The 26,500-nt window shown below is 35.8% G+C and overlaps 2 protein-coding genes and 2 long non-coding RNA genes across 5 annotated transcripts; 1 reads left to right on the top strand and 3 right to left on the bottom strand.

Moving 5' to 3' along the window:
- The first annotated feature begins 1,392 nt into the window (after window positions 1–1,392).
- On the top strand, window positions 1,393–3,454 carry LOC148923629 (uncharacterized). Its single transcript, XR_016132745.1, has 2 exons — window positions 1,393–1,868; window positions 3,146–3,454. It is a non-coding gene; the product is annotated as an uncharacterized LOC148923629 (long non-coding RNA).
- On the bottom strand, window positions 2,943–4,990 carry LOC148923628 (uncharacterized). Of its 2 annotated transcripts, XR_016132744.1 has the most exons (3): window positions 4,524–4,990; window positions 4,158–4,266; window positions 2,943–3,402 (listed from the first exon to the last, which is right to left on the bottom strand). It is a non-coding gene; the product is annotated as an uncharacterized LOC148923628 (long non-coding RNA). The 2 variants fall into 2 exon arrangements; XR_016132743.1 differs by lacking the exon at window positions 4,524–4,990 and having other exon boundaries at window positions 4,158–4,517.
- Window positions 4,991–9,151: 4,161 nt separating this feature from the next.
- LOC125208335 (putative LRR receptor-like serine/threonine-protein kinase At3g47570) lies at window positions 9,152–10,279 on the bottom strand. Its single transcript, XM_048107919.2, has 2 exons — window positions 9,652–10,279; window positions 9,152–9,555 (listed from the first exon to the last, which is right to left on the bottom strand). Exons 1-2 carry the CDS (start codon window positions 10,277–10,279, stop codon window positions 9,152–9,154), a joined length of 1,032 nt encoding a protein of 343 aa, XP_047963876.2.
- A 10,857-nt stretch (window positions 10,280–21,136) lies between these two features.
- Window positions 21,137–25,139, bottom strand: LOC125204964 (cysteine-rich receptor-like protein kinase 3). Its single transcript, XM_048103736.2, has 7 exons — window positions 24,348–25,139; window positions 23,630–23,746; window positions 23,414–23,541; window positions 22,870–23,080; window positions 22,118–22,349; window positions 21,641–21,791; window positions 21,137–21,572 (listed from the first exon to the last, which is right to left on the bottom strand). The coding sequence occupies exons 1-7, from the start codon at window positions 25,093–25,095 to the stop codon at window positions 21,258–21,260; spliced, it is 1,902 nt and encodes a 633-aa protein (XP_047959693.2). The 5' UTR covers window positions 25,096–25,139; the 3' UTR covers window positions 21,137–21,257.
- Window positions 25,140–26,500: the final 1,361 nt, after the last annotated feature.

Here is a 26,500-nt window from a genome sequence, read left to right as displayed (position 1 = left end):
CAAAGAATATGGTGAAAGGTTTGCCGCATATTGATCATCCTGAAGAAGTTTGCAAAGGTTGCATACTTGGCAAACATCATAGGCCAAGCTTTTCTAAAGAAATGAGATGGAGAGCATCACGCCCGTTGCAGATCATTCACACAGACGTATGCAGTCCTCTGAAGCCTGTTTCTAATGGAGGTAATCAGTATTTTTTGACTTTCATTGATGATTATTTCAGAAAGACTTGGGTATATTTCTTGAAAAGAAAATCTGAGGTGTTTGATATTTTCAAAGAGTTCAAAATTCTTGTTGAAAGACAGAGTGGGCACTATATTAAAGTTATCAGTTCCGACCAAGGTGGTGAGTTTACATCCGATTTGTTCGAAAAGTTCTGCAAGGAGCATGGAATCGTTCACCAGCTCACACCTCCATATACTCCTCAACTGAATGTTGTTGCTGAAAGGAAGAACCGAACAATTCTTGATATGGCGAGAAGTATGATGAAAGGGAAGGACTTACCGCGAGAATTCTGGGCTGAAGCTGTCGCAACAGCAGTGTATCTCTTGAATCGGTGTCCCACCAAAAGTGTTCGCAACATGACGCCTGAAGAAGCACGGAGTTCGTTCAAGCCCAGTCTTGCACACTTGAGAGTTTTTGGCTGCATTGCCTATGCCAAAATTCCTGAAGCTCGAAGAATCAAGCTTGATGACAAAGGTGAAAAGTGTATCTTCGTGGGATATGGAGATCGAGTAATGGGTTACAAATTGTATAACCCACTCACGAAGAAGGTGATCATAAGTCGCGATGTGGTGTTTGAAGAAGATCAAACATGGAGCTGGGAGGATAAGAAAGCTGCAAGCTCGTCGGATATTGTACCTGATCAGCAAGAAGAAGCACGTGAAGTAGAAGAGCCAGATTCACCAACATCATCTCAAGGTCCAGTCGAAAGGCCAAGAAGAATGCGCAATCTGAATGATATATATGAAGCTACTGAAGAAGTTGATGGAGCTGGAGAGAAAAATGTGAATCTTATTTGTTTTATTATGGATGCTGATCCAGTTGCTTATGCAGATGCTGCGCAAGATAGGAAATGGAAGATTGCAATGGATGAGGAAATCAATGCAATCGAGAAAAATGATACTTGGTCGTTGACAACGCTACCAAAAGGCCGAAAAGAAATTGGTGTGAAATGTATGTACAAAACAAAGAAAAATGTCAATGGTGAAGTGCAAAGGTACAAGGCAAGGTTGGTGGCGAAAGGATACAATCAGAAGATTGGAATTTATGCTCGACATGAAAACCGTGAAAAATTGAGCTTAAGGGAGGATGTTGAAATTGTTAAGCTCAATTACTTAACAATTACGGAGTGGTGATGAAGGTGCTGCATCGCCACCTTATCATAGTAGTGTAAGCTTGTGAATTCTCCATGGCTAAAAAGAAGCCACAACTACATTACATAGATGGCGGTGGAGTATATGGTTACAATTTGAAGATTAGTGGTGGTCTTAATTAGGCCACGTAGTATAGATGTGTAGTAAACTAGTTAGCTTTGTTTACCTATAAATAGGGAGTGCTTGTTGTCATTGTATAATCAATCATAAGAAAAGAGAATTGAGAGAGTTAAAAGTGAATTGAGAGAAAGAGCCGTAGCTCTAAGTTAAGAAAAGAGGAGAGAGTTTTGTAGTGCCGAAGCACTTTGATTGTATTTTGTAATCCTTTTGTGAGAAGTCTATAAATACTTATTCTCCATATTTCATCCTTGTTGAGTGTTCCTATACTTTGTGTGTTAAATTTGCAACAGTAATGTCAAAGTAGATATGTTGAAAATGGAGGATGGGATATTTCCAGTTAAAGAGGCGTTTGCCAGGTGTAATACCTCTAGTCGTGTAAGTTTCCCTATTTGGACTGGAATTCCTCCTGAAATTGTGAAATTTAACCAAATTCTACCATTGATCATCGCAAGAATTATATGCAATTTTGATATGACAGCTATAAATAAGATACTAGGAGTACTATATTTGAATATCCAAAATAAATACTTCTACGTATTCCCTCCGTTCCTTCATAGTTGAGTCATTTTTCTATTTCAGGAAGTTCCTTCATAGTTGAGTCATTTCCATATATAGTAACTTTTTCCTCTCTCTTACTTTACTCTCTCTTACTTTATTCACTTTTTACTTTATTCTCTCTACCTTTTTTTCTCTTTCTTACTTTTTTATCTATTTATTTAACACACTCAACATTCATTTCTTAAACTCCGTGCTGAAAAGTTCCGCCTCAACTATGAGGGAACGGAGGGAGTACAAATCATTATACAGAACTGAAAATAGATCTCCATACCTTGAAAGTCGTTCCCACCCAAATACAACTTCCTAAGCATGCTCATGTTCCCAATTTCAAACGGGATGTTACCACTGAAATTGTTGGAGGATAATGACAACATCTCAACATGTGTGCATTTCCATATATTTGTTGGAATATTTCCAGTGAGAGAGCACTCTCGGATACTTAACTCCTCTAACCGTGAAAGATTCCCTATTTCTTCAGGGATCATTCCTGCATTTTTGTATGTTGAGTGTTTTTTTTTTTATAAAAAACAAAACATCTGATCACTCTTACTTAGTACATCACCTACTTTACTCTCTCTTTGTTGTTCCTACTTTATTATTCTCTTACTTTTTAATACAATTTCATAATCTCCCTGACCTAAAGTTTTGATTGAGATGGATGGAGTACTAGTTTTAAAACAAAATGTGAATGTAATGAGCTAGTAGAATGTGAGACTTATTAATGGAAGGGAGGGAGTTTATAGTAAAAGTCATAGTGGACTATTAATATGAGACGGAGTAAAATGACTCTTTATTATGGGAGGGAGGGAGTTTATACTTTGATAACGACCATTCCTCCATTATTGTTCTGTCTCATTCATGCTGTGTCTCTCTGTGGTAACAGAGTAGAAAGAGATGCATGTCTCATGTGTAAATTGAATGAATTTTTAAAGCAACGATATACTATAATATAGAAATCACATATATATATGTAGCTAATTAAAAAGATAGGATATGCATAACACCTCTGAAATCGTTCACGCCCAAGAATAAGTATCTAAGCATACTCAAACTTCCAATTTCACTTGGAATATTTCCATTGAAATGATTAACAGATAATTCCAAGTCCTGAAGGTGTCTGCATTTCCATATGTTTGGTGGAATTTCTCCAGAAAGTTGGTTGCTCCAAAGATTAAGTGATTCAATATTTGGAAGATTTTCGCACATATCACTTGGAATATTTCCAGACAAACTGTTGTTATATCACTCGGTATGTTGAACAGTGAAGATGTAATATTTCCTGTAAGAGAGGAGGCTGGGATGCTTAATATCTCTAGCTGTGAAAGATTCCCTATTTCTTCAGGGATCATTCCTGCATTTTCGGAAGTAGAAAGATATTATGAAACTCATTTATTTCTTCTAAAGCATCATTTCAATCATAGTAGCCGGCTATAAATTTATTATTAAACACAACTAGAAAGATCAAAGCAATCCTAATTTCTTAAAAATAGAATGTTATAAATATTATCAAACTGCAAAATAATAAAACCCACATTCTCTATGTAAACAAAATACCCTAGGAATTTAAAACGAAAAAAATAAAATTACAAAAGTAAAATAAAATTTGCACAAACAACAATTTTTTAAAATATTAGTAATAAAAATAACGTAACTTTATTAGAGAGATAAACTTACCATATGAACTGATTATGATTATTTTTAGAGGATGAAGGCGGTATAATAAATAGACAGCAATAGAGATAAACTTACCATATGAACTGATTATGATTATTTTTAGAGGATGAAGGCGGTATAATAAATAGACAGCAATAACTTTCAAATCGTTTATCCATTTCAAATTATAGAATTGTAATACTTTATCCGTCCCATAAAAATATGGACAATAGGTATGACATGAGAATTTAATCAAAATTGGTAAAGTAAGAGAGATGATGAGAATGGTAGTTGGAGTAGTGTTAGTGGATATTGGGATCTACAATATTAAATTAATATAACTTATGCATATATTTCTGTGGGATTGATGAAAATGGAAAGTGCACATATCTTTATGGGAATGAGAGAGTATAGAAATTAAATGTAGATGCAGTTAAAAAGAGATGTGTTTACCTCTGAAATCGTTAAAGCCCAAGTACAACTCTTTAAGCATACTCAAACTTCCAATTTCACTTGGAAATTTTCCATTGAAATGATTGATAGATAATCCCAGCACCGGTGTCTGCATTTCCATATGTTTGGTGTAATTTATCCAGAAAGTTGGTTGTCCGAAATGTCAAGTGCCTCAATATTTAGGAGACTATCGCACATATCACTTGGAAGCAAACCCGATAGGCTATTAGAGCTAATTTTAATTTATCTAAGGGAAGACACATTGAAAATACCACGTGGTATCTGGTATGTACCCACTCAGCTGGTTATAGTTCAAGTTTAATATTTGTAGCTAATAATTTTTAGACAAAGATGCAGGAATTGTACCTAAGAAAATGTTGTTGTACAAATAGAGTTCCTCCAGTTGAGGTAAACTGCCCAACCATGTTGGTATTTCTCCGGTGATTGAATTCACTCCCACATTCATCACCTTCAAACGACGTAGTTTAGAGAGCTCAAAGGGTAAGAAGCCACTGAAATTGTTGGAACTGATGTCCAAATATCTTAGAAACGTAAGGTTTCTGAGATGTGGAGCAACAGTTCCAGCAAGATCGTAGCCAGAGAGATTGAGAGCAGTGACACGGCCGTGTTTGAGGCCGCACGATACACCAATCCAATTACAGATGTGTTTTGCGACCAATTGGTGCTCAAGATATCATAAGGGTCGGAAGTGATGGAGTTTTTGAAGGAAATGAGTGCATTTTAATCTGTGAAAGAATTCAAGGAGAGGGCAAAGCTATGTAGTAACAAGATTGAAACAGCAATGATAAGAGTAAAATTCCCCAGGTAAAGAAACAAATGAAAACGATGTCTATATATGTGTTGTGTATTCAACGGGGCAAGCGATGGTCGAGGTGTCAACTCAACTTGCCACACTTTTATTTTTTGTTTGAAATAATATGATACAGACTAAACATGAGAACTTAGCCCTAAAGAGCTAAGTTATTAGAACAGATCAATTGTTACAAGATGGTTCCCTGCAACGAGTTCACCTGTGAGATCAAGTCTCGGACAGCGAAGAAACGGAGATAAACAATGGTAGTCGCCGGCTTTTGCTGGTCGATCAAACCAAGGATTTCTTGTGCGGAAAGTAAAGAACAATAAAGTGGGAAAATATTTGTGCTCTAAATTGTTGTTATTTTTAAAGTAATTGCATCTCAATTTTCTCAATTTTTTATCCATAGATAAAAAAATTTTTGTAGTGTTTCTGTGTTTGTATTAATATAAATTTGTTCAAAATTTCCAACAGATTAAAAAAGAGATTTGGGCATGCTTCCTTCCATGTTGGTAAGAAAACTGACTGAAAAAATGGGGCATTTTGGAAAGACGAAATCACACCACACGATTTTTCATGATTGTTATGTATTTTTCTATAAATAAACGACAATAATATTTATTGGAATTATTGCAACATATTAATCATAAATAGAATATAATGAGAATACTTTTAGTCTTCGTCAACTTCTTTTTAGGTTGTGGTTCACTTACAATCCAGTAGTGGAATTTTAGTCATCCAAATTTGAGTTTTCATCAATCACATCACTCACACACATAATATTATGAACTTTGTACACATTTCCTCTTTCTGCTTGGTGGATTAAAATATTTGCCCAAAAATCCTTTGTCCTACGCAGTGGTCGGTTGGTCCGGTATACCTTACCAAAATCATCATACCGTATACCTTATCGTAAATACCGTATGCGAAAAAGTCATATCTTTACCTTATCAAAGTTTTCGGTATACCGAACTTCGGTATACCTTATTTTCGGTATGACGAATTTCCATACTGATACCGCACCTCATTTTCGGTATACCGAACCGAAATTTGGTATACCTTACTTTTGCAGTATACCTCACTTTCAACATCAATTAAAATAGAAAATTAGAGTTTTTAGAATATTATTTATATTTTATAATTTTAAAAATAAATTAAATATAATTTATTCATAATTATATTTATATTTCACAATATATCTAAAATATATTTTATATATAATTGTGTTTTATAATTTAAAATATCTAAAATATATTTTATATATAATTGTTTTTATATTTTTGTGGTATATGCCTTAGTTTACGGGATATACCTTAATTTACGGTATATACCAAATTTCGGTATGCAGCGGTATACCGCGGTATTTGAGAATTCATACCGTTACCTTACCGAAATATTTCGGTAAGGTATCATACCGTACCGAAAGACACGGTATACCGGAAATTCGGTACTTTCGGTATTTTTTCGGTACGATAAGGCCGGTATTTCAGTATTTTTCCCCAGCCCCAGTCCCACTCATGCTCTTGTTTGTTTGGCGGGAAATTAAAATTTTTAAAGAAATACTTTCTAAAATTATAATAATTGGAATTATGATTCTTGAAATTATGATTTCCAAGATTTATGATTCCTTGTGAATACGAGATTATTATGTTTGGAAATATGTTGTGGCGTTAAAATTATAGTTTTCTACTCATAATAATCTTGTAAATTACTCTCTCTTTTCCTCCATTATATGTTTCATTTTTTTGTTTTTTATTTTAGGATGTTTTTTACTAATCATTTCAATTTATTTTTACTATTTTTGATAATATACCACATATTTCTGCCATTTATAGTCTTATTTCGACATTTCACGAGTTTTAAAAAATTGTTTGAGCACGCCAACTAGTGGCCTTATATAGAGAGCCATTTGGCATTGATTTAAATGTATTTGATAGATAAGAAAAAATCAAATTTAAAATTTATTTTCTATTCTTATCTATTCATATAGTATATATTTATTCATCCACATTCTCCGATTTTTTTTTTATTTTAGAATTATTTTTGTATTTTGTATTTATATTAACTATGTAATTTTTTGGTTATATAAATTATGTAAATTTTATTAGTTTAACTAGATTTTAATTTTTATAATTATATGTATAGTAATTTAATTTAAAGTCGTAAATAAAAACAAAGTTATATGGAAAATGAAAAAAGTGGATGGATAGTGTAAGTTGTCAACAATCACAATCCACGTACGCACGATCACAATATGTTCCACATGCTTGGTGGATTATAATAGTACATGTGCTATAGCTGATCATAATTAGTTGAAGACTAATTGACACACAACATATTCCACTGCTTTGTGGATTAAAATATCTAACTGTACATGTATGCAAATTGCAAGTGCTCTAGACTATAATTAGTTGAGTTTGCACGCTAATAGTGGAATTTTAGTCATCCAAATTTTGAGTAGTCGACAATATATGACAATCCACACACCCACGATATATCTTGTAGATCACCTATTCATGGGAATAGTTATCATTTTTCATATAGTAATTTCTACATAGCCATACTCCCAACTTCTCGTAACAATATATGTACTTTTTATTTTTGTCCGTTCTAAAAAATATGTGTATTCCATTTTCGAATAGTTATATCAATTTAATAATATAAGTTACACTATCTACTAACACTATTTTAACGGTCAATTCTCCTCATCTCTCTTATTTTACCGTACAATTCTCCTTTTCTTTCTTATTTCACCAATTTTTTCATTATTCCATGCCATAATTTTCTGGACGGAGTAAGTATTATTTGTTCATATTAAATATAAATATTCTATTCCGTTTGATCTTTTATCAAGGGTTGGAAAAGAAATCTCAACAGAAATTCATTGGTTAGGATAAAAAGTTTGGATCGGCAGATATCAGATGAAAATCAAAACCACCTTCCCCTTCATTGACTGCTTCCCGGTTCTACCATTTGCATAACCGGAGCCGACGGTTTCAGCCCAGCCGCGTCACCAACTTTGGTGATTAAATCCACGATTTATTTTCACCCAAAACATACCAACAAATTGAGGCTAAGCAATACAAGGACTTTAAAATAAGTACTTTTATTAAATTAATTTCACATTATATAGTAATACTACTCCCTTTGTCCCTAAAAATTTGTCACTTATTTTTATTTTTGTCTGTACCTAAAAAAATTTGTCAAACTTGTACCACTAATTCATTTTACTCATATTTTATTATAAAATTAATTTATAAAAATAAGACTGACAAATTATTAGGGACGGAGGAAGTTTAATGATCAAACGTTAAAATTTACGTGAGAACATTAGTCTAGGCCTTTCTAGTGTGGGATGAATTACAACTTGAGGTCTGATTAGCCCAGCCCAACTATAAGATGAATTTTGAATAAATAAATATTGCTCAACTTTTCAATCCTAGCAAACAAACTTTTCAAAAAAAGGAAAAAAAAAAAACATTTAAACAGAGTTATTATTAAGATTTATGATATATTCAAAACTCTAGTAAGAAAAAAGTAAGTAATAATCAAGAAAGTCTCTCCAAACAAAACATAAAAAAAACTTGTAATTGCCTAAATGATTTAACCAGTGTAAAATCACTCTAAATAATCATTGCATCTTATACACTCGTTCGTATATCATTTATACACTCTAAAATCATCATTACATCTTATACTGGTAAATTTCAGATATGTTTTAAAAACATTGTGATTTATATTTTTTCAGCACAGTTTATAGTGGAGAGAACTACTTTTATTATACACATTTTAATAGTGGAAATCGTAGAACAAAGTTAAACATAAAACTAGTTGAATAACATAAACATCAAATCCTACTGAACTAATACAAAGTTTTCTATGTAAATTTATATAAACATCATTGATTTCCATGATGATGCAACTAGCTGATAAATTGGCATCTGATCTCAGTAAAATAGAGCCCAAATTAACATACTGCATTTGTCAGTATTCACTGTGAAATTTACACAAGGCCAAAAGTTGTATATCTTCATCAATATTTTGAAAGAAGGACATTAAAATGCAAGATTACTGAATCATTCATTAAATCATAAACTGCAAAAAAAAAAGCACTACTCCATTAGTGTTCATACATAACAGTAACAAACAGAATGATTTCAGCAAATATACATCCGAGCTATCAAACTCCAGTATTGACTATACTAACAGATAAAGCAGATCGTGGACGACGAGTACTTGTAGCTGCCACAAGTATAGCATAGATGTTGTGCAGAGCAGTTGCTGCTTCAATCATGTTGATTCTTTCATCTGTTGAATCAGCTAAACATTTCATTGCCAATTCAAATATTGACAACAAACATTGCACCTTGGCAGAAAAATGTTGATCTTCCCTTGACAACAAATCTGGCGCCACCAATTCAGTTGCTGTATTTTCATCTAAGGCTTCACTTACCCACTCTTTGATGCTCCTTTCTTCGCCAAACATATCGTCTGTTGGCCTCTTTCCAGTGAACATCTCTAGCATCAATATCCCAAAACTGAATACGTCCCCATTTGTTGACACTTTACCTTGCATTCCAAACTCTAATTGTGTCACATGAATTCAAAATTTTGTTAGAATTAGGAAAAACATTTATATGTGACGAAATTTAAGTTTGAAAAGTTAGTATCATGCATCACCTGGTGCTGCGTAACCGATGGTTGCCATTGTTTGAGTTTGGATGACTGTTTCTCCTCCATTGAAAAGCTTGGAAATGCCAAAATCAGCAAGATGAGCAGTCATGTCTTGATCAAGCAGCACATTGTTTGGCTTTATATCACAATGCACAACTGGAAATGTATGGCTATGGTGAAGATATTCCAAGGCTGCTGCAACATCTATTGATATTTTCATCCTTTGTATAAGATCCAAACCATGCATGTTGGAATGTAACCATTTATCCAAACTCCCATTTGGCATATATGTGAGGATCAATGCTTTAAATTCCATATTAGAACAACATCCAATAACTCGAACTAAGTTTCTGTGTCGGATGCTACTCAATATAGTAGCTTCAACATCAAAGCTCCTTAATGCCTCTTGCAGTTCCAAGTTGAACACCTTTACTGCAACTTTCAACTCATCTGAAAGTGTTGCTTCAAATACAGAACCAAAACTACCTCTTCCAAGTAGCTTGGTTTCACTAAATGAACTTGTTCCTCGTTCAAGTTCTATATAAGAAATTCTCCTACATTCGGTAGTTAATAGTGGAATATCAGTAGAGAGTGCCACTTTTTTCTGGTTACGCATTCTAACGAGAGTAAGCATCACAATGACCACAACGACAACTAAAACCAGTGATGACACAATGAGTTTCGTTAACCATGATCTATGATGATTTTCTGGGTAAGGTGCAACTTGAAATTTTATTGGACCACAAAGAGCTATGTTGTGGGAAAAAGACATAGCACTGAAGTTAGGAAAATTGCCTCCATCCGGAATTTTTCCCTCTAGCTTGTTGTTGGAAACATTAAAATCTTCAAGAAAGCGGAGGTTTTTTAAGGACTTGGGTATTCGTCCAAAACGATTATTGTAAGATAAATCCAATGAAATCAAACCTTTAACTTCACCGTGTGATTAAGGAATAGAGCCACTAAACATATTACTCCCTCCGTCCCAGATAATTCGTCCCAGTATTCCATTTCGGTCCGTCCCACATAATTTGTCCCACTTCACTTTTACCATTTTTTATTGTGGACCCCATATTCCACTAACTCATTCCTACTCACATTTTATTATAATACTAATACTTTAAAAGTAGGACGGAGGGAGTATTTGATAAGTTAAGAAATGTTAATGATTGACAACCATCAATTGGGCTGGAAATAATATTTGAAATTTGATTGGATGACAAATCCAAAGAGTTGATCATCTTTAAATTTCCAACATGAGATGACAATTGACCGCTCAAATGATTTGAAGACAAGTTTAGAATCACAAGGTCTGTGATAATCCACAAGCTAGGAGGGATGGTTGAGGTAAATTGGTTGGAACCTAAGTTGATGATTCTCAAAGATTTAATATGTTATCAAGCAATCAGGTATTTTACCCACAAGCATGTTCCGGTCAAGGATCAACTCCCCCAAATGCTTCATTCGGCAAAGATAGTTAGGGATTGACCCCGCCAATTGATTGTCACTAAGATATAGTTTTTGGAGTTGCTTCATTTTTCCTATTGTTGGTGGAATGCCATGATACGTTTATTATTCCATATCTCTTTCATATCTTGCATTATTATTTAATTGCATTATTTAGTTAGATATTTAGGGAGTGCATATCTTTTCCATATCTTTTGTTTTGCTCGCTAAGTTAGTACTCCTATTATAAATAGGTCTATTGTTATTCTCTTTATTCAATCAATGAAATAACATATTTTGCTTTACTTTTTTATCCTTTATTTTCTTTCTGCAAACTCTAGTTTATAGATTGATCGACGAGGCTCGGTTTTCTCGCGACTTTCTCCTATCTTTCTACTCGATAAGGGGTTAAACCCTTATCAATTGGTCCTTTCATTGAGAGCCCAAACGGCTCGAAGTGGTGGTCGGGCAACGAACTCGCCGTGACCAACGAGTGCGTTTGGGGCCGACTTGGAGTCGTGACCCACGAAGTGGTGGCCGGGCAAAGAATCCGCCGTGACCAACGAGGAACTCAGTGTGGTGGCCTGGCAAAGAACTAGCTGTGACCAACGTGGCCGTGACCAACGAGGACGTTGGCCCCTTAAAGGAGGGTCGAATGTTACGGACTCAATTCTCACATCGGTTGTGAGAACAACTGGTGTGGGGTATATAGATTAAATGGGCTTTCTCACCTAACAGGCTAGTCTTTTGGGCTGAGTTCTCTTGTTTGGTACGTATCGATTGGTGCTTTCATCCGATCTCATCCTCCACTTACCGTCATAGATGTCACGCAACTATGCCGATTATTGTTCCGGGCAGCCCGTTTACTTAGATTGGCATCAGCCGTATCAATTCCACACTGCCCAACAGCCCGACTACCAGCAGCCGCCCACTCATCACCAATACGTCGTTGCTCGCTCATTGTTAGACAATGATGCAGGAATTGTACCTAAGAAAATGTTGTTGTGAAAATAGAGCTTCTCTAGTTGAGGTAAACTTCCCAACCATGTTGGTATTTCTCCGGTGAATGAATTTGCTCCCACATTCATCACCTTCAACCAACACAATTTAGAGAGCTCAAAGGGTAAGAAGCCACTGAAATTGTTGGAGCTGATGTCCAAATATCTTAGAAACGTTAGGTTTCTGAGATGTGGAGCAATAGTTCCTGCAAGGTGGTAGCCAGAGAGATTGAGAGATGTGATACGGTGGTGTTTGAGGCCACACGAGATACCAATCCAATTACAGACTGATGTATTTTGAGACCAATTGGTGCTCAAGATAGCATAAGGGTCAGATGTGATGGCGTTTTTTAAAGGAAATAAGAGCATGTTTATCTGTGATGATAGAATTCAAGGTGAGGGTAAAGCTACTCAAGAACAAGATTGAAAGAGCAAAGGAAAAAGTAAAACTCTTCATTAATTGTTTCTTTAGACTGACTGGCATATACATAATAGATGCTTTTATAGTGGAATATGCATAATATAAAATGTATTCTTGTAATTTATTCTGATTCGTTTTAATTTATGAGGATTCTGTTTATTTAATTTATCGACAATGAAATATTCGTCGAAACATACATTTGGAATATTAACTGTGTCACGTCTTATAAAAGACGTTGTCTTCAATATATATATAGCTCTTTACTTACACATAATTTATGAAGCTTCAATCGTTGATTTTTTTTAAACAAAGATATTTTTAGCAGTAAATAATTGAGTTTTACTATTCACACCTCTATTTTTTTTTGAAAAAAATGATACAAACTAACTTACTAAATTTAAGAACTAGTCCATTATTGTGATTATATGTGTTATTAATAATTTTCACAAGTACGAAAATAAGAATATTAATCTCTAAATTAATTTGTATTTGTTGGAAGAAGATCACACAATATCCGGAGGAAGATTAGTGGTGATTATCTATTACCAACTATAGAAGATATAGAATAATTGTAATTAATGTAAAATCTAGGTTTACCTTATATAGTCTCTCCTAGTACCTATATAATGGTGCTAAATGTACAATTATCATATCAATGAAAATACAGCCCATTTACCGATCATATTAACATGGCTTCAAAGCAGGAACGATTTTGGCTTAGAAAATATTCTCATCATAGCCAAAGAATACCAATCTCGACCCTTTTTTAGCCCAGAACCAGACCAAGAAATCGAACCCCATACATCTGAAATATGTCAGACAAGGATACCAAAACCAATACAGAACAGGCCACAAACTTGAAGAATAGCGAGAATATCACCGTGGCATTTAAACTGAATGGGAGGAATTACCCACTTTGGTCCAGACTAATGAAAGTCAAGATAGGAGGAAGAGGTGCATATTCGCACATCCGGAAGGATCCTCCAGACCCCGGAAGTAAGGGATATGACGACTGGGAAGACATACTACCGGAGGATCCATGGATTATAGATCAACATTGACCGTTGCCAAAAGCAGCCCATTGCTTGTTGCGACAAGGGAGTAGGACAGTATAGAGTCCACTCGAATGAGAAACGTATGTTCAAGTTTCTGGCAGGATTGAATCCGGAGTACGATTGATCAAACGAGAGATCCTCAAGGAGGACCCCTACCCATTAGTCGAGGCTGCCTACGGTTGAGTGAAAACGGAGGCGGTTCGACGCCGGATCATGCCACCGACATCGCTCCCACCCACCGTGGAAACAAGCGGTGGATTCACCGGCGACTCAGAATCAACGCCCGTCACACCGGAGTGGACCACCGCGCCCCGCAGCTACCGGCCGACCGGGAATCGACAGGATACATCGAAGTTGTGGTGCTCCCACTGCGGAAAACAGAAGCACACCTATGAAACCTGCTTCAAAAGATTGGGATATCCGAAGTGGTGGGAAGAACGGCAGAAAGTGAGAATGCCACTGGCGAAAATTGCCGTCGGCGTGAATGAAGACGGACAGCAGAGACAGAACGCTGCCGGAAATCATGGGGGATCGGTCAAGCAAGGAACGCCGATGCACCCGGAGACTCCAACCGGCGACGGCAACGTGCGGTGAGCTGGAAACTTAGCCGGATGCACGGAAACCGGAGGGACGGTGAATCAGGGGAGTGACGACGCCTAGAGAGGTAAAGGGTTTTGTATTTTTATACCAAACCCTAATTATTTTCATCGATTAGAAATGTTTCCCCAGAATAAATTGTTATTACATGATGCACCCCATTTATATAAAACCTGCCCCCCTAGATCCTCACAAATCCGAAAAAGACCCCAACAGTAGCTATAATTCTTATATGGACCCTTATGTTTGCAATTTTATATCTAAAAACCCATTTGCACTGTTAGAAAACATTTCCGCTGCATATCATGTCCAAAATAAGACTGAAACGACAAAGGGTTGGATTTTTTATTATGGGGCAACTGATACTATGCCCCCAGATAGAACTGATTTCATTGGACTTAGTGAAGTTACTAAGAGCTACATTAAAACTGCAAGTGGAGAATTAATAACTGTTGAGGGTTCAGGCACCATTGAGATATCTCCGACTCTACGGCTCAGAAATTGCTTATATGTCTCAACCTTATCTCAAAGATTGATGTCTATAAGTCAAGTGACGAAGGAGTTGAATTGTACTCTTCTAATGCATCCCGATTTTTGTATAATACAGGATATTCAGACGAGGAGGATTCTTGGACGTGGCACTGAGAAGCAAGGACTCTACTATGTGGACGAGATAGCTCAACATGGCAGTGCGATGCTGGCTCACGGATCCATAAAACAAGAAATTTGGCTATGGTACCGAAGACTAGGACACTCGTCTCCTGGTTACTTTAAACTTCTTTTTCCGAAACTTTCAATTCCTACTGATTTTTTGTGTGAGACTTGCGTTTTGGCCAAGAGCCACAGACAGTCATTTAAACTTACAAACACTCGTATGAATTCCATTTTTCCCTTAGTCCATTCTGATGTGTGGGGGCCTGCACCGTTTTTGGGAGGGGGTGGTTTTCGGTACTTTGTTATATTTGTGGATGATTGCACTAGAATAACTTGGATTTATTTTATGAATCACAAGTCTGAAGTTGTTGAAAAATTTACCTTGTTCTTTAAAATGGTTCAAACCCAGTTTCAAACCACCATAAAAAACCTTCGTTCGGATAATGGGAGGGAATTCGTAAATAGTGTTATGACCCATTTTTGTAAGGAAAAGGGAATGATTCACCAAATCTAGTGTGCCTATACACCTGAACAAAATGGGGTAGTTGAACGGAAAAATAGGAAGATCCTAGAAATTACCCGAGCTATGATGATTGAATACAAAGTCCCAAACCATTTTTGGCCGGAAGCCATAGCCACATTTGTCTATCTATTGAACCGTCTGCCCACAAAAATCCTAAACAAAAAAACACCTCTTGACATTCTATCTAAACATACCAAAATTCCCCAACACCTAAACCTTCAGCCCAAAGTTTTCGATTGTACTGTCTACGTCCACATACCTAAACACGAAAGAACAAAACTATCCCCATGTGCAAATAAATGTGTCTTCGTTAGGTATGGGATAAATCAGAAAGGATACCGATGCTTTGATCCCAACACAACCATGAACTGTAACTTCCTAGAAACTGAATTCTTTTACCACACCCACCTTAGTATTCAGGGGGAGAGTGATTCAGGTAGTTCCGAGGACTACCTAAGTTGGGTTGTGCCATTTCCAAATTCTTCGATTGAGGATCAGACAGAACTAGTTGTCACAGCCGTCGAGCAGGTCTCACCACCAGAGTCACCTCACCCGCGACCCGTAGATCCTCCTCCAACGATATCCGAGGTAATCCCTGAACCAAGAGAGAATACAGTTTCTACTGATCCTAGTACAGATCTTTCAGGAGAAGATAACACAATCGATGGAGATACCGGGAGGTATAATCTCCCGTTTTGAAGTACAAGAGGAGTTCCACCAAAATGGTACTCTCCTGAAAAGATTGGAAAGAAAAGTCGTTATGGGTTAGCAAACTTTGTACAAGGAAATCTTACCAAGATGGCGCGAGCATTCGAAGCTGCACTTTATGAAGAAGAAGAGATCCTACAGTCAGCTGAGGAAGCAATGAAACATAAATACTGGAGAGATGCTATGTTCACAGAGATGAAGGCACTAATGAAGAATAGTACATGGGTGAATAGGCAAGCTACCTGAAGGAGTAAAAACTATCGGATGTCGGATGTAGATGGGTGTTCACGATAAAACGGAGGCCAGATGGTACGATAGAGAGATATAAGGCAAGACTTGTGGCGAAAGGATACACCTAGAGTTATGGAGTTGATTATGCTGAAACCTTCTCACCCGTCCGTGGCAAAAATTAACACTGTAAGGGTGTTATTCTCGATTACTGCCAACAGGGATTGGCCACTTCATCAGTTTGATGTGACTAATACCTTCTTGCATGGAGAGTTACCAAAACCGGTGTTTATGGAACCTCCACCCGGATTTCGTTGACGACTTTCAAGATGGGGAAGTTAGCCAGTTGAAGAAGACACTATATGGACTGAAGCAATCTCCACGAGCTTGGATTGTGAGATTCACGGAGGTAATAAAAAAGTACGTGTATAAGCAGAGTAATTCTGATCACACACTGTTCATCAAGAAGAGAAATAGGAAAATCACGTGTTTAATTATATATGTGGATGACATGATCATTACTGGAGATGATGAGGAAGAAATTGCTAAACTAAGGAAGAACTTGTTTAGTGAATTTGAGATGAAAGATTTGGGACTTCTGAAGTACTTCTTGGGCATAGAGGTACTAAGATCTAAAAAGTGAATCTTCATCAACCAGAGAAAGTATGTACTGGATTTGTTAGCTGAAGTCGGGATGCTTGATTGCAAACCGGCAGATACTCCAATGGTCCAAAACCATGGACTGCAGATGAAGGAAGAGGCAAAACCGACAGACAGAGGGAGAAACCAGAGGTTAGTGGGGAAGCTGATTTACCTATCACACACTAGACCAGACATTGCGTACGCAGTGGGAGTAGTGAGTCAATTTATGCATGCACCGCAAGAAGAACACTGGGATGCAGTCTTGCGCATAGTCTGATATTTAAAAGGAACGGCAGAACATGCCTACTTTTTGAGAAAGATGGACACTTGGAGATACATGGGTTCACTGATGCTGATTGGGCTGGGAACCCAAATGATAGAAGGTCAAATGCGGGATACTTTACCTTCATAGGAGGCAACCTCGTGACATGGAGAAGTAAGAAACAGAAAGTGGTGGCACTATCGAGTACAGAAGCAGAATTTCATGGGATTAAGAGTGGGATGACCGAAATACTTTGGCTAAGGAAGCTTATGAAGGAGTTGGATCTATATTCATCTCAGACGTACAAGCTATTCTGTGATAACAAGGCAGCTAGAACCCAGTCTAGCATGATCGGACAAAGCATGTGGAAGTTGATAGACACTTCATAAAGGAGAACATTGAAGCAAAGATCGTTGAAATGCCATATGTCAAGTCTGAAGACCAATTGGCTGATATCCTGACAAAGGCGGTGAACTCGAAATCGTTTCGAGAAGTATTATGCAAGTAGAGTATTGGCAATCCCGTTACTTAACTTGAGGGGGAGTGTTGGAAGAAGATCACACAATATCCGGAGAAAGATTAGTGGTGATTATCTTTTACCAACTATAGAAGATATTGATAATTGTAATTAATGTAAAATCTAGATTTACCTTGTATAGTCTCTCCTAGTACCTATATAATGGTGTTAAATGTACAATTATCATATCAATGAAAATACAGCCCCTTTACCGATCATATTAACAGTATTTACTCTAAAATGTTCCGTTGACCGCTATTATGAGTGTTCAAACATCATTGGAGTAATCAGAATATTACCATAGAATAGACGTTTGGAATGTAAATAAATTTTAGTGTTTTATATATATTTGTAAGCTATCCCTGCGTCCCTGAAAATTTGTCTCACTTCTTTTATGTACTGATTTTGTAAAATTAATACTACCTCCGTCCCTCAAATTTTGACACAGTTTACCATTTCGGACCGTCCCTGAAAATTTGACACACTTCACTTATACCATTTTTGGTAGTGGACCTCATATTCCACTAACTCATTCTTACTCACATTTTATTATAAAACTAATACGTTAAAAATAGGACTCACATCCCACCAACTTTTTCATCTCACTTATCCATTACATTTCTTAAAACCCGTGCCGGGTCAAAGTGTGTCAAAATTTGGGGGACGGAGGTAGTAATAAATAGTTAAAGTGGAGAGAGAGTAAAGTAAGAGAGGGAATAATGTAATTAAGATTTTTCTCTATATTATTTTCTATTGAACTTTACTTTCTCTCCATTTTAATTATTTATTACTTACTCCATCTGTCTCACTTTATGAGTCTCATTTGGGTTCGGACAGGTTTTGATAAAATGTAAAGGAAAGTTGGTGAATAAAATATGGAATATGGGTCCTATTTTTATATATTAATATTATAATAAAATGCGAGTGAAAAAGAGTTAGTGGAATATAGGGCCTATTAACATTTATGGAATATTTTAACCGGGATTCTTAAAGTTGGACACCCAAAAATGAAAAATCGGGACTGCTAAAATGAGATGGAGGGAGTATTATTTTTATAAAATCAATGTAGAAAATAATAAATGTAACAAACTTTTAGGGATGGACAGTATTTCATATAAATATAGTTATAGAATTAGAAAAGAAAAAAGTGGGTGAATAGTATAAGTTGTCAATGCTCTTTAGAGTAATTGACGCAAAACATATTTCGTGTTTTGTGGATTACACTATAATTATTTGAAGTTTCTTTGACGCACTGGACGGATTAAAATATTTACTCCCTCCATTCGCTATTAAGAGTCTCATTCCTTGGCGTCACGAGTTTTAAGAAACGTTAAGAAAATAAGGCGGAAAAGAGTTAGTGGAATATGAGTCTCATTTGCATATATTACTTTTAAATTAAATGTGAGTGGAATGAGTTAGTAAAATGGAAAAACGAGACTCCTATTCACGGATGGAGGGGGTAACTATTAATTGTATAAGGATGTAATCAAATTAATAAGTGAAATTTTATAAAAATCAAAGCAAATCTTAGTCATTGGATCTTGTGATGTAACCGTTAGATTAATGTCACGTGCCATCTAATAATGTAGATTGTGTAGTCTAATAATGTAGCACGGCTATTAAACTAACACATTTTAGTCAAATAATGTAGATTGTGTAGTCTAATAATGTAACGTTTTTTAGTCTGTAACTTGGATATTATTATCAATACCATCCAATGATTGTATATCTGCAAGGGCTGAGATTTGCTTTGAATTTTAATAGAATTTCACTAATCGACTATAGTGCGCTCCTAATTGTATATCTGCAAGTGCTCTAAACTATAATTAGTCTATATATTTAATGGTGAAAAATAATCAACAAATATCTTGACTATAATTAGTCGAGTTTGCACGCCATTAGTGGAATTTTACATATAGTCATCCACATTTGAGATAGTCAACAATCCCAACTCACACACGCAACAAAATCTTTTAGATTGTTGGATTATCGTCAAGCCTAAGCTATAAAACACTTGAAAAGATGTGTGGAAAACCTAATGTGAACTGCTTGAATACAATGCTACAAACTGTGTTGACAATTAATAAAGTTCATTTTCATTTCACACCATCAAAGAATTATATTACTATGCGTCCACATATAAACACATAGTATATGGTGTGTGCCTTTATTTCAAAACTTGGTTAAACTACGATAGAGTCAAAAACATACATGCAATAATAAATTCCCTCCGGATGAAAACTCACACCAACAACTAGTATTACTCTTTAGGAAAAATTTGTACTCCTACCTCAAAGGTTCACACAGCTTGATGACAGACTTTTAATACTCCCTCTGTTTCTTCATAGTTGAGGCAGAACTTTTCAGTTTTAGAAATGAATGTTGGGTGTGTTAAATAAATAGATAAAAGAGTAAGAGAGAGGAAAAGGTAGAGAGAATAAAGTATAAAGTGAATAAAGTAGAGAGAATAAGGCCATCCGCAGCGCTGTCTCTTATCCGTCTCTTAACCGTCTCATCTCTTAACTATTCATGGGCCCCACTGTACTTTTCAGCTCATCTCTTAACTAAGAGACAACACCTGCATCCCTCCATCTCTTAACCATCTCTTAACTATTCATTCAATTTCATTTTTTATTTTTATTTCCAGCAAATTCAATTAATAAAAACACACTTCATTAAATAAAATAAAATCACAATTTAAAGGCCTAAAAAATTATAAAATACATAATTAAAAATACATAATTAAAAATACATAATTAAAAAATAATATAATTTAATAAAATAAAAATTACAATTTAAAGGCCTCAAAAATTAAAAAATACATAATTAAAAATTAAAATTTACAATTTCTTTTTTCGAATTTTTGATTTTTTTAAAAAAAAAAAATTTATGACGTCATAATTCCGACGCCTACTCGCGGGCCGGCGAGTGGGCGTCACGCCATCGCTTAGCACGCGCCACGTGGCCGCGCGCGTCGTCTCGCCAGCTCGAGGCCGGCCTTTTCCGGACGCGTCGCGCGACGAGATGTCTCGTCTCGTCGAGACGAGACGAGCGTCGCAACGCTGTCTCGTCTCGTCAAGACGAGACCGAGACAACATCGAGCTGCGTTGCGGATGCCCTAAGGTAAGAGAGAGTAAAGTAAGAAAAAGGAAAAAGTTACTATATAAGGAAACGACTCAACTATAAAGAAACTTTCCAAAATGGTAAAATGACTCAACTACGAAGAAACGGAGGGAGTACATTTTTAATTTAAGTTGCATATATGAGGATGCAATGGTTAAAAATTCTAATGTTGGAGCTATAATATATTACGTGCCCTCTTTTTATTTATTCGTTTGAAAAAAGATATCCATATATATTGAGGAAAGAGCTAAATATATATTCGACCCAAATTAACAAAATACAAGCTGCTTGCCTAACAAATTAATGTATTTGTTGAGAAATACGTAACTTAGACATCAATATTATTGGCAAGGAGTATAAAACATATATATTGAGACATGGTGAGCAAAGTAAATGAGAAAACTGAAAAACATGAAATTCATTTATTTACAAAAATGTATTTTACTCCCTGAGTGAGGTAGTGGCATCAGATTCAGAGGCAGATTCTTGTGTAGAAAGCAAGCTGCCATTATCAATTTGAACTCCAATTTCATAACTGAAAGACGATGTTCGAACAGCCCTCTGCAGCCCAACCGATCCATCGCCGGAAAGCATGAAAATAACTTGAGACATGGTTGGCCTCGACGAAGGCGTTGACTGTACGCACAGCATAGCAATTTCCACCATTTTTTTCACTTCTTCCACTTGATATTCGTTCGAGTTCAACGCCACGTCAGCTAGGTTTTGGTGCATGTCTCTCTCGTATAACTTCCATGCCTGCATACATAACTAATTAGGTAACTATGCTCAAATCTATTGTGTTAATTTTTGAGTATTAATTTAACCTCTTTAAGTAAGTAATCAAGGGTGGAATCTGGGGTGACGTCAGTGGATTTTCTGCCGCTGATGATTTCGAGCATCACAATTCCGAAGCCATAGATGTCGACCTTGTCAGACAAATGCCCGCCGATGGCGTATTCCGGTGCTGTATACCCCCTAATCATGTATAGGGGGTGCGTTATATTGCTAACTATTTAAGTTGTTAACTCTACTAACTAATTGATCAATGCAATGTATTAAAAATGTCAACACGATGACATTAAAATGTCAACACATAATTTTGTTGTCATTTCAATATATTGTATTGATATTATGTGTTGACATTTTAATGTCGATCATGTATTAACATTTTTAATATACTGTATTGATGAGTTGGTAGAATTAACAATTTAAATAATTAGAATTAATCACACCAATCATGAATATATATTATATACACAAATAGATAGATAGAGTGATGAGAATGAGGCAACATGACTTACAATGTGCCTGCAAAGTTAGTGCTGGCATGTGTCTGATTCTCGGGGAGAAGCCTCGCCAAACCAAAATCCGCAATCTTAGCTTGGAAGTGATTATTGAGTAGGATATTGCCCGGTTTGATATCTCGATGTATGATGGTTGTGTGGTAATCCTCGTGCAAAAATGCAATCCCCTTTGCCGTCCCAAATATTATATCCACCCGTTGTTTCCAGCTCAACAATCCTCGTTTATTACCTATTCAAGAAATAAATAGAAAATATCTCAAGTTGTGTACAGAGAGAATTAAAATACTTCATTTGTCCTACCATAAGCAAGACGATTGTTTTGGGTATGATATTTAAGAAAATTATAGTTTAGAGAGTTAAGTTGAGAGAGAATAAAGTAAGAGAGATTAATTGTATTGTATTTTGCCAAAAATAGAAAAGACTCACTTTATGCGGGACGTCTTAAAAGAAATATGAGTCTCTTATGGTGGAACGGAGGGAGTAACTATATAAGTTTCACGTACAACTTCAGTTTTTAAGATCATGAACCCAATATATATAAGTCTCATTTTCTTTTTTGGCAAAAAGGAACATATCACCGCTCTCTTACTTTATTCTATTTCCTATTTTATTTTCTCTCCATTTAACTCACTTAACAAAATTTTCTAAAATCTCGTATGTGTCCAAAAGAGATGTCTCTACTACAGAAGGACGACGAGAGTATATTTTCCCATTAACTGATCTAATAGTACATTTGAGTTGGAACATACCGTATAAGAATATGTCAAGGCTTTTGTTCTCCATGAACTCATAAACAAGAAGCAGGTCAGATCCCTTGGTGCAACATCCTAAGAGACGAACAAGGTTACGGTGATGAACATTACTAATAAGTCTTACTTCACTCTCGAAATCTGCCTTTGCTCTGTTGTATTTCATATCCAGTTTCTTCACTGCCACAACTGTCTCATTTTTCAATGTCGCCTACACATACAACATTCCAAATAAGTGTAAAACTGGATATCTCACAAACACACACAACACATAATGCACATTCACATACACACGAACACAACATTGCATACCCATACAAAATATATATATTTGTACAATGCCTCAAAATATAAAAAATATATGTAAAAATACATCATGTATATAAATAAAAAAATCAATCAAAAGTCAAGATCAAATTTTGATTAATTTTTGAAATATCAAACAAACAAGTTGAAATCAAAATACTCCTATAATTATATATCAAACAAAGAATTATAAATTGTATCAATATTATAAATAGAAATTCAATTCTGTTATGTGCACCTTGTAGACGGCACCAAAAGCACCTTGTCCTATTTTACTTTGGTTACTGAAATTGTTTGTTGCTTCTTTCAAATCAGTGTAGCTGTATCTATTCGGAAGCTGCAATTGGGTTGCCCCCAATATGTTGGCTGCACATATTAACAATTGATTATGAAGATGAAGATATATACTATATGGTAGCTGCAGAGAAAAATTATACTAGAGTAAGTAATGAACCTATTAGAGCGTTTTTGAGGTGCCTTGAAAACTTGAACCACACGAAAGTAATGACTACAATAACAAATAGTAGGGAACCTCCAACCGTTCCTCCTATCACTGCCTTTTCATCAATTCCTGTTGATTGGAACAATTAATTTAGAGATATATATATATAGCCAGGAGAGAAATTATAAACGGTACTCCCACTGTCCCTTATATTTTGTCACATTTTTTCATTTCCATCCGTCCCATAAATTTGTCACATTTCATTTTTTTTTACCTTTTTTATGGTGAACCTCATATTACACTAACTCATTTCAGCTCACAATTTACTATAAAACTAAAAGTAAAGGTCAATACTGGTCCTAAATATATGACCTAAATACGAATTTGGTCCAAAACATTAACTTTTTGAAAAACAGATCCATAACAAATGAAAATGTCGACGAAGTAGTCATTTTTTTTTATTATTTTATTAAAAAACTAACGGTCAACACTAATTGCATACTGACATAACCGTTAGTTTTTTGACGGAACCGTCAAAAAAGGACCGCTCCGACAAGGATTTCATTTGTTATCGACGAAGTAGTCCTTTTTAGGACCAAAATTGACCTTTTACTCTAAAACTAATACACCCACTCTTCACTACCTTTTTCCACTCACTTTCCATTACGTTTCTTAAAACCTATACCCGGTCAAAGTGTGACAAAATTTAAGAGACGGAGGGAGTAATTACCAGGCCGTAGTAGATCGAGGTCTGTTTTGTAGTTGTCGGGAAAGAATGGTTGATCGGAATATCTCATGAAACAGGAATCCTCATCAACACTGCCATTTCTTGCATCGGAGCACGTCTGTAAGTTGACTTTGGCCTCCTGCAAGCAGCTTCGGCAGCTGTCTTCCGTGACCGAGAGAACACACTGCGCCAGAGCATAAACCGTATTCCTTTTACTCGCCGCAAAATACGTCCCTTTCATCCTCGGAGTCGCCACTTGAAGATCATCCAGCAATCTACGCCTCTCTTCCCTGAAAATGCCGGCTTCATCAGAGGATGGAAAATTTTCGCATTTCGGCCAGCTATCGCTTATCCTTTCGTAGAAGTCGTAGTCCTCGTACCGGAGGAAACAGCCCTCAGAGGAGACCCGGCCGCCGGTCTGGTTGTGGGATACACAGTTTGATTGTATGAGGGAGAAGGCTTTGTCGTAGCAGGTCAAGCAGTCGGCTTGAGACATGTAGTGTCTGCACTGAGCCAAGGCGTAAACTGGGTCCGTGTCGTCCGCTGAAGTCATAGCCTGCGCCGTCGCGAACATTTTGCCAACCTCCGCCGCCTCCGACAGGTTTGCTCGGAGTTGAAGCCACGTGGAATTAGCGTTTCGTTGAAAGATAGATACATCAGCAGCTATTTCACCGCTGCACTCATCAGAATTCACCACTTGGCAGCACACCGCCAATAACATCAGCCCCACCCGCCACCTCATTTTTCTCATGTTTATAAATCACTCAAACGGGTTTGGGTTTTGATCTATACAAAACTAGATTTTATATATAACCAGCTGCGGACATAGATGACTCTGTGTCTACTCTCTCTGAGTCGTTCTTCACTTCTTCTGAAGTCAACTACGGTAGGTAGGACTATAAACAATTCATCTTTTCAAACAATAGTAATGGACATAAATGTTGTGGTCAAGAGGTTTAAGCATCAACCTTTTTAATTTATTTATTTTATTTAACAATGATCCCAATATGAAATGAAATATATTTTCATAAACATTCATATAATATAACTACTCCACATATTTAGTGCATCTTTCGTGGAATCTTCTTATTTGAAAACTATAATTTTTTCATTTTAGTTTTGTGCTTGTGTTGAGACACTAAAGTATTGAGCATATATGTTCTCATGCCATTACACTAGTGACAAATCCATATTATTATTCGGTCAAGATGAGTGTTGTAGTCAATTGTAAATATTAATTAAGTAAATTTGTGAGTCATATTTTTATTTTTATACAAAGGGATAATGGTGATATGAAAGGCTTGGCCCGCCAACCTTCAAGTCGTCTCGGAACCACCATTTCATTATTACTTATTAGCATGAAAATTTCACGCGCCTTCTCAAGAAAATGGCTCTCATTTTTTATATACACATTAACTGATTGCTGATTTTGATTGAATCTTTTTCTAACCAAAACTTCCTATTGGGGCGGCAGTGAGAACAAAGTTAAATTTGAGCTTATGATTTAATTTATTATTGGGCCCTAAACCCAATAAAATAGATATAGAGATATAACAATAATTGAAATGTGAAAATAAAATTAAAATATAATAAAATAAATCACAACTAATAATTATAATCTTAATTCAGGGTAATATACAATTTATAATATTCAAAACATTGAAGTCATGATCATAAAAAATAAGATAATGAACTACACAATAAATAAATAATGTATATAATCTACCTTCATATTTCATCATATTTAAAACTCTAATTTATCAAATTAAGCAAATAAATTTATTACAGTAATAACTAAGTATTTGTTAGTATATTATATGTCTCATTAAACTCTTCACCCAAATAATTGAGCCAGTTAGTTAGAAAGACCATTCTAACAAAAAATTCAAGGTATAATTTAGAATTCATTTAGGTTAAAACGCCAGTCTCCGTCTTCTCTTCTCATCCAACCTCTTATGTCCGTCTCCATCGTTCTTTGGTACCGTTCATCTTCTCCAATCATCATCTATTGCACTTTCCTCGTCTTGCGCTGACGTCATCTTCTCCATCGGCCAGTTTGCCTCCAACTATATTTAAGAATATGAAACAAAAATCAACTATAGGCCTATATTGCAATTTCAAAAAATATTTACAGTTGAAAGCTTAATCTCACCCGA

This window comes from Salvia hispanica, chromosome 6 (genome assembly GCF_029641045.1).
Source record: "Salvia hispanica isolate PSC_SH4W2 chromosome 6, Shi_PSC_v1, whole genome shotgun sequence".
NCBI lineage: Eukaryota > Viridiplantae > Streptophyta > Magnoliopsida > Lamiales > Lamiaceae > Salvia > Salvia hispanica.
This window is presented reverse-complemented; position numbering and strand designations above follow the sequence as displayed.